General features: G+C 31.4%; 1 protein-coding gene across 6 annotated transcripts in view; it reads right to left on the bottom strand.

The window, feature by feature from the left end:
* Positions 1–262: 262 nt before the first annotated feature.
* Positions 263–9,383, bottom strand: part of LOC113513815 (uncharacterized) — a 31,807-nt gene continuing 22,686 nt past the window's right edge. For all 6 annotated transcript variants that reach the window (XM_052902419.1, XM_052902423.1, XM_052902417.1 and 3 more), the window contains exons 8-11: positions 6,797–6,992; positions 6,357–6,461; positions 4,246–4,366; positions 263–1,472 (exon numbers count right to left, since the gene is read on the bottom strand). In XM_052902419.1, the coding sequence (XP_052758379.1) occupies positions 1,142–1,472; positions 4,246–4,366; positions 6,357–6,461; positions 6,797–6,992 (753 nt within the window). In that variant the 3' untranslated portion in view covers positions 263–1,141. The remainder of the gene's footprint in view (positions 1,473–4,245; positions 4,367–6,356; positions 6,462–6,796; positions 6,993–9,383) is intronic.

Here is a 9,383-nt window from a genome sequence, read left to right on the forward strand (position 1 = left end):
AAATGTATTAAAAGAATTTAGATAAGCATTACGTTTCTGTACTAATACACTATTTTAATATTTTATGCCAATGCAATAAAGATATAAAATACCTAATTATATATTAATAGAGATATATAAATTTAATCATATATTATGATTTAACTTTGTTGCTGAATTAAATTTCATACATAAGGAAATACTATACTAATATAATATTATATACGAGTATACCAAAGGGCAGGGAGATTTTATATAATAGACACCCGCTTGGGAACCTCTACCCCACTGACTTCTTCTGCTCCTAAGCTACTCTACTCGTATGGCTGTATTTCCACATAAAAACAGTTTTAGTCTACAGAATAGTAATGGCCGAGAAATTACAGGATACGATTGTGTTATTAGTCTTTAGTAATGGCTAGGCATGAGGATTCACTTAGGCTTCACAGTATATTTTGTAATGCGGTGGTGCTGTTCGTGTTTTGACCACTTCTCATAAGATGACCATGTTTTCTTTGCCATTCCAAGTTGTATAAATAAAAATTCTATAAGTCATTCTGTTACACTTAAAACAACAGTATGTTAGAATGAAACGAATGAAAATCTACAACAATTTATTCTAAAACGAATGTTGTAACAATTATTATAATACTCATACTACACGATAAATAAGTATGCAATTAATTGGAAATAATTATAAATATAAATATAATAAATATAAATATATACGGACAAATCACACAGATTGAGCTAGCCTCAAAGTAAGTTCGAGACTTGTGTTATGGGATACTAACTCAACGGTACTATATTTATAATAGATACATATATAGATAAACATCCAAGACCCAGGCCAATCAGGAAAAGATCGTTTTCCATCATAACCTGGCCGGGGATCGAACCCGGGGCCTCCACGTCACAGGCAGGCGTGTTGACCGCTGCGCCACGGAGGACGACAACAATTATAAAACAAGCAACGACCAAAATAGTCGCAAGCCCAATAACAATAAGCGAAGTCTTGTCTAACTTGCACAATAATCGTCCACTTTTTGTTAATCATCCGTTACGCAGTCGTGAAATAAATGAATTGCTTTCTACGATCACTTTTCAGTTGAATAATTGCAATAAAAATCAACAAAACTGTTGCAAATAAAACGTAGTGCTGTCACTCTTCACGTAAATCGGCGTGCCTTAAATGGTCTAGTGGATCTGTTACAGCAATATCTCTAAACAGAGAATCTATTTCGGTGTTAGTGTCATAAATGGGAGGTAAATCTTGTACTCCCCTCCACAAATCGTAATCACTTATAAATGGCACGGAACCATTGGTACACTGTGGAGTATTTGTCAAAGAAACACTATTCTCCGCTTGTGTTGATAAATTTTTGTTGCTAAGCCTTTCAAATGTCTCCTTTTCTATGCGATCCAGTCGATCAATGACCTCGGCGGCATCAGCTCCTTTTGGTCTTTCAGTAAAATCAATGTCGATCTCGATTCTGAAAACATACAAGTTATTTATATTCAAATTTTTCCTTTGATATATAACTAGGCCGTGCCCTGATAGTTCCCGATAATATTGTATGACTGAATCTCCACAATAATGACATTCTTTGTCACTTGAACTTACTTGAAAGGTAAACAGAATACATAATCTGTATTTTTAGGTTTATGTAATAGTAGCTATATAAAGAGAAAAACCGGTAAAGTGTGTGTTAAACTCTTTCGCCGAGAATTCCGTGCATACAATAGTCTCTAAAAAGGTTTTAAAAATTCATTTAAAAATTCATACGAATGTAAACGTGTTTAAAATTCGCAATTACTATTATATACAAAAAATAATCTTAAACAAAATATCTTCAATGATAGTACTAGAATATTTAAACTTCTCTATAAGAATATATCTTTGTATCACAATCTAAATTTGAGCAACCCCCATCTATTCGCTAAAAACGATTAGAGGCTGATGAAATGATTTTTTTTTTTCGCATTTTCGATCATAATTTAAAAACTATACAGCCTAAAAATAAATAAAAATTAATTTTAAAATGTACAAATGAAGCCTTATCATATAATACCATACTTGAACTAGGAAGTCCATTTTGAAATTTTGAGCATCCACTTTGCAAACCCCCTAGCAAAGATAATAAAAATATTTTTCCAGTTATTTCCATTGCAATATGTATGGACTAACAATATGTAAAACTATTTCTAATCAATATCATTAGTACTTACTGAGACATAGCACTATGATAGACGGACGGATAATATCGCACTATAAGGGTTCCTCTGTACCTTTTCTTTTTACAGAAACAGTAATACAAATATGGAGAATTGCATGTTTATGTAAAAGAAGCCTCTTAGGTAAATACATTACGATTACATTACGGGGCAATAAATATGTAACCCATTGTTGAATTATTTAACACAAGAATTGCATTTTTATGTTATGTTTATACTTTCTATTGTACCTACCTACTGCTTATTTTTCTCCTGTGACATATTATTCAAGGCTGTCAATGAATGCTTTGAATATCTAATAATGTTTGTAATAAAATTTTATATTCGACTAGATTTTTGTCTGCTATTTCAAAATGTAGGTGGTAGGTAGAAAACAAATGAAATAGAGCACTTCTAAATGTCGTATTAAGATGAAACATATACCAATTTTTATATCAGACCTCCAGGAATACAACAATGAAAATCGCATTGATTTGTTGCAATAGTTTTTGCGTAATACTAAAACAAATATACAGACAAATAGACAAAATTTCTAAGGTATTGTTTTGACATCCATTAATCTAATTAAGACCTCTATGTATTTAATATCTGTATATATTTAATACCTGCCATGTGATTCCGGCATAGAATAAGCTACCTTTCTATCGTCGTAAGAGGCGACTAAGAGAGAACGAGGGATGGGCAGCAGCATCCTTCTTAAAACACCTCTAAAGCCTAACTGCGGTTGCCAGTTTGCTTGCCAAACGTAGCAATTAATGTCAACCCCCTCCCCCCCCCCCCTCAGGGGGACGCCTATGTTCTCCAATGGACAGTTAAAGGCTGATATGATATTTAATACTATAGTTATTTAATAAACAAACTTTATCTATACTAATACTATAAAGAGAAAGGATTTCATTGTTTATTTGTAATGGATAAACTCAAAAACTACTCAACCTATTTTAAAAATTTTTTCACCTATAGAAAGCTACATTATCAGCAAGTAACATTGGCTGTATATTACTTTCAAAAATTCTATCTACCTATACTAAGCTGGGCCGATTTGTAAGTAACTTATAAATGTGAAAGTTACTGAAGATATTTGGATATTTATTATTCAAGTAGCCGTTACCCGCGACTTTGCTCGTACGTAAGTATAATTATAATATAATAATAATAATAATAACTTTATTGCATAACCATGATTTTAACAAATTCAGCACTAGAAATTACAGTAAAAGTAGATACGAATTCATTTGTACATTTGGATCAGTTTAAACATCTGTGTCTGAACTAGGTTATAAAACCTGTATCTCAGACAACAGCGCTCAACCCTCATTATATAGTATAATGTTAGTTCAGCTAAATTTTTAGTGCTACATATAGAATATTGATATTATATAAATTAAAATTAAAAGATAAACAGTTGTATAGAAGTATGTGATTTACAAAATAAGAAACATGAAATTTCATTCTAATTTTGTAACCAGAATTTATATAGTTATTTGTGTAACTAGTGTTCTATAAAAAAGTCTTCAATTGTGGTAAAATCAGTTACTTTCATCTAAAAACTAAACTATTGAACTGATTTTGATAAAAAAATCTATGGGAAAAAAGTAATACAAATATGGAGAATATATGTATATCCATATCTATCTATATCTATATCTATATCTATCTATATCTGTAAGTATATTCTTTTAAATAAAAAAAATTCAAATCCGTTTGCAACTGAAGTAGTTACGAGGTAACAAACATATATAAAAAAACAAATTGAGAAACTCCTTCTTTGTGTAGTCGGTTAAAAAAGTATATTAGGACGATTTTATTTTTCTTTATACTCTTTTAAATATTTATACAGAGTTTCATCTTCGTTATTTCGTTAAAAGTATAAATTTTTTTTATACAAACTTCACTATGGTAGAGAAGTAAATAAAAATACGAAGCGGGCGAAATTCGAACCTTAAATACCTTGGTGCTTGAATACGTGACAGATGTAGTCGCTCGCTTACATAACTTTACCTAGTTTCTAAGTAAACATTGCGTATTTACCCAGTTAATTCTTTGAACTTAACCCAATCTTCAAGACGAGGTGCGCGCGGAATTTCCGCCGCCATTGCCCGGTCGGCTCCCTCCATTGATTGTTCTACCAAATACTTCTCTAAATCTGCTTCTGTGGAGAAAAACCTAAATCTTACAAAGGCTCCAACGATTGATTGTTTTAGAACAGCAAACATGCTACAGATGGAAAGTGGTAATCTTCATCACTTATAAACGAACATATAGATAACACGAAATACTCGACGCTCGTGTCAGTCATCATATGTTGACATTTCCAAGAATTATCTAAAAACTGAGTTATTCGACTTTTTTAATATTAGCAAGGGGCTAGTGTTGCTCAATAAATAATGTTTTTAATGATATTTTTACTTAATACCAAGAAGCCAAAAAGTTAGTGTAAGGAATTATTGAGATTATACTATTTTGTAAGCGTTATAGTTATTGATTATTTATAATTGACAGCAACAAAGTTAAACTTAATTAAGTTTTTCAACCGAACACCAAAGATAATTTCATAGTCTCCAAGTAACTAGGTATAGTAATGATAATGGGCGATGTCCGCTATGAAATAAATTGTCCTCTCATAAAATTGTAAAACGATTCTAGCTAACTATATACTCATAGTAGCATATATTAAATATATATTATAGTTATAAGCTTTCTACAATACAAATAAATAAAATATATCGCCTTTAAATATTCAAATATCATTATAATAAAAATTAATTAATTATAATTCTCTCTAGTTTAAAGAATAAAGCTTAATAGGCACTATAGATACTAATATAATTTTAATATTTTCTTATCTTGACCGATTTCACTTTTAACATAATATTTAATGTGGATAGAGCGATTAGGATGTATATATTATATATATTAAAATCCCATTCTATGCCGTGTAACCCCAATATAAAATGGGCCAGCCCTTCCTTTCCTGTAGATGTCATATGAGGAACTAAGAGAAGTTAAAGGTCAAGGGAAAGGTAACAGTGTCCCTTTTAAAACATTACCAAAACCCTAACAGCGGTTGCTAACCCTCTACTTAGCGTGGCAACTACTGACATAACCCCCTTACAGGATAGATGCTCATATTCAACAGTGGACAGTTAACAGCTGATGTAAATATATCAAAATTGGCTAACATTTTACATAACAAATAGGATAAAATAACAGTAACTTCAATTATGCCAAAATTAATATGGAAACAATGGGAGAATAAATCATATTAATTTTGAACATATTTACCAAGTTTAAAATTAGTGGAATATCACGTAACCTTAGATTATATAGATAGATCGTCAAGCCTCAAAAAGGGATCAACTTTTTGTCAGCTAATTGTCAAATTAGCTGGCTCTTTTTTTTTATTAGTATTCTCTATACTTACGCATAAAATATACATTTTATGCTTGACATATTATTAAATAAAATGAGTGTTTTCGCATTAAAAAGATGTAGAAATTATAAGACAAAATAAATATAGAAGTCATAAAGGAATCACTCATAACTATTTATCACACAAAATTGTATGAAAAAGTTTACCCGTTTTTTTCGAAGCATTTCTATGGAGACCCACTATATTTATAATTTAAGCACGTAACATAAAGAGTACAACCAATTAGAGAACCTCTTCCTTTTTAAAGTAATTTAAAAATATGAATAATAATCTTATTTTATTAATGTTCAAAATAACTTGTTTACCGTTAGCAGTAGTTTACAAACTCGAGACTGCTAGTAAGAGACTTTGTGCAAAAATCATCTTAATGCTAGGGTACCTCTGTCCCATTGGTACTTTTGTCATGAAGCAACTGAGTGTTGGTTTAAAGGATGAGATAATATAGCAGTTATATTAAAGGATACGGAAGTAAAAAATCATAGTCCTCAACATTGATGTACTTAATTTTACAAAAGGGATCTAGCGCCTCAAAAGGTGCATATGTTCTCTCAAATGTCATTTCAAAACTTTCCTTGCTCCCTGAGCTGAACACATCCTTCCTCCCACCCTTAACACGTTGGTCATAATATATTCTGTAATGTCTATAAACAAGCGATGATTACCACTTTCCATCAAGTTGGCCATTTGCCATTCTATATAAAAGTCTTACCTGAAGTTTGTCTTGCTGTAGCAGGTCTGCGTAAAGCCCTCGCCAAGTTTCCACACACCGGTTCATGCGAAGTCAATTTGCTTCCACTGCATCGCCATTCCTCATCTTAAAATATAGGTATAACATTTCTTTTAATATATTTTAAATATGCGTTGTTACTTTTATGAATAAGGGGTTATTCATCAAAAACTTTTTCAGAAATATATTAACACTATTATAAAGTTATTAGTTTAAGGACATAAATATAGAGAATTTAATCACTTTTTATTTTTATTTTAAACACTTTTTTTACCTAATGGACCATTTATATTTATTAAATATATTAATTTTTGAAATTATAAAAATATAATTTATTGAAATATAAAAAGTAAGAACCTATTTATGTAACAAAATTGTACCTCTTTTATGCCAGCTTATAATTATAATTGTCAGCAACGTACCCATTAGTGTATTCAATATCTGCAGTTTGCTCGGCGCCTCCAGGGAAGGTTTGCTGTGAGCGGTCCTTGGTCTTTCAGGAAGAGACGGCCTCGTGGGACGCATCCCAACACATTCCGTGGTGGCTGGCCGACGACGTACCAACCTTTCTAGTTTAGACGCCTTACTCTCACTATCAGAAGCCTGCTCTAAATTTGGCTACAAAAATAATGTTCTTATAATTTATCAAGTTATGTCTAGACTTTTTGATTATGATTATACCTATTGTATATATGTATAATCATAATCAAAAATGGCTGTGTTTCGGTTTGAAGGGTGGGATATGGCGTGAATTTACTGGGTACAGAGGAATAACATCTGAGTCCTCAGGAATGGCAACGCATGGGGGGTATCATGGGCGAAACAGTATACTCTGTTATGTCCATGGTACTGCTCATGACTATAGGCGACGGTTACCACTTTTTATCAGGTGGGCCGTCAGCTTGTTTGCCATTCTAAGTTGTAAAAAAAAGTTATATTATACAAATTATAAAAATTATTATGCCTGATAAGATGAAGATCCCTGCATATTTTAGCAGTATTTTACTGAACTAGTTGTTACCTAGCGGAAATCCATATCACTGGTTATTTGCTTAGAATTATTTTGTTTAATTTCACTACCATTAGTATGTGTGTGGCTGCCAACACTCAAAGATTGACCACCACTATCGACACACTAGGGTCCGAACAGAGGATATCTCATTTAGAGGTGAAACACGCATCGCAAAACGTACGTGAACAAAATGGCAGTCGGAGATTGATGGTTAATATGAAAGGTTGTGGAACTTCTGGTTGAATAGTGGTTTCGAATTTTGACAGTTATACATATACTAATGGTAGAAGAATTAAACAAAATAATTAGTTAATATCAGTATTTTTAGTCTGCTTGGGTATTTTTGTCCCACTCGCAATTCCGCTACTAAGCGGCATAGCTGTTTCGGTTTGAAAGGTGGAATAAAGCAATAAAATTACACAGTGCGGAATTATCATTACAATATCTTGGTTGTCCTCAATACAGGCAGCATATGAGGAACTCAACAGGCATCACAGTAGTATTTTGCGTTATCCGTTATCCAACGTAAACTTTAAACTTATGAATTAAGGGCAATGTCCTTAATTTACTTCGCAGTTATTTACTGTCGCAAACAAATTACTGAAATAACAATAAAACTATAAAACAAAACAACAACAAGCTTTTAAATCAAAACTGCGTATTGTTGTATTTATATTTGGTGTACCTACCCCAAGGAAGTGTACCGATCCCCCTCCTTTTCCTTACATATACTCGTATTAATGACTTGCCAAATTCTATTGATCAACCTATGACATGATTTGCTGATGATAGCACAATTACAACAAATTGTATTGGCATTAACCTTTATGAAGCCGACATTAATAGATCATTACCATTAGTAATTAAAAGGCTTAACAATAATAATTTATAAATTAACTTAAAGAAAATCATTGTTATGCATGTCAATCAAAAATCTCAATATTTTTTAGCCTAAAATTAATATATGACAGCATTAAAGAAGTTGACACAGCCAAATTTCTTGGACTAGAAATTGAAGCTAAATTGGAAAAGCAACATTGATGATCTAAATAGAAAACTTTATTGTTTAGCATACATTCTTTATAAATTACCTAAGACTGTAAATATTAATACACTGCTCACAGTATCACGGTCTTGTCGAATCAATATTAAGATACGGCATTTAAGATTCAAATACGCTATATATAAGGTCTATGTTTGGACTAAAAATCAAAGTGCTATAAGCCACTATTTATCAAACTTAATATTCTAACATTTGCATTGACATTGCGTCCCTATATATATTTAAAATATATTGTATTGTATTTGTAACAGTCAACACACATTTATTTCCTCGATTATCTGACAGGGTGATTAGAAACAGATGATATAAGAATCGTTTATGTATGTATACAACCAGCCAAAACAACATGTCTACAAAGATGTTTTATGTGTACGGTCCTAAAAGTCTATATAAAATTCCAGAGCAATACAAATGTTTAAAAACAAATTTGTTCAAGAAAATAATGAAAAAAATGCTAATTAACAAATGTTATTATAATGTTAATGAATTTTTAAAATACAAATTTTAATAAGACATACATAAATTTTTAATTATAGATATTACTCTCTGTTGAAATATTATTTAAATATTTGACATTTACAACTAATATTTAAACTTTTGACATTTCTTTTTGAATATTAATATTTGTTATTATTGTATTATTATTTACATTATATAATTTGCAATATTTCTTTTTGTAAAACTCTTCGTCAAAAAAATGTGCATGCTAATGTTGGCAAAACACGTTAGAACTATCATCATTATCAATTCAGCAATTATCTGTCCACTCCTAAATATAGGCTCCCTATAGACTGCCACAAGGAACGGTCCTGAGGCACCTGCATCTACAGGCCCCCTGCAATGTATTTGAGATCGTCACTCTATCTAGTAGGAAGTCGTCCTACACTACGTTTGTCCATACGGGATCGCCACTCAAGAATCTTTCTTCTCTATC

The sequence above is a fragment of the Galleria mellonella genome, unplaced genomic scaffold (assembly GCF_026898425.1).
Source record: "Galleria mellonella isolate WM207_F2 unplaced genomic scaffold, CSIRO_AGI_GalMel_v1 utg90, whole genome shotgun sequence".
NCBI classification, from domain to species: Eukaryota; Metazoa; Arthropoda; class Insecta; order Lepidoptera; family Pyralidae; genus Galleria; species Galleria mellonella.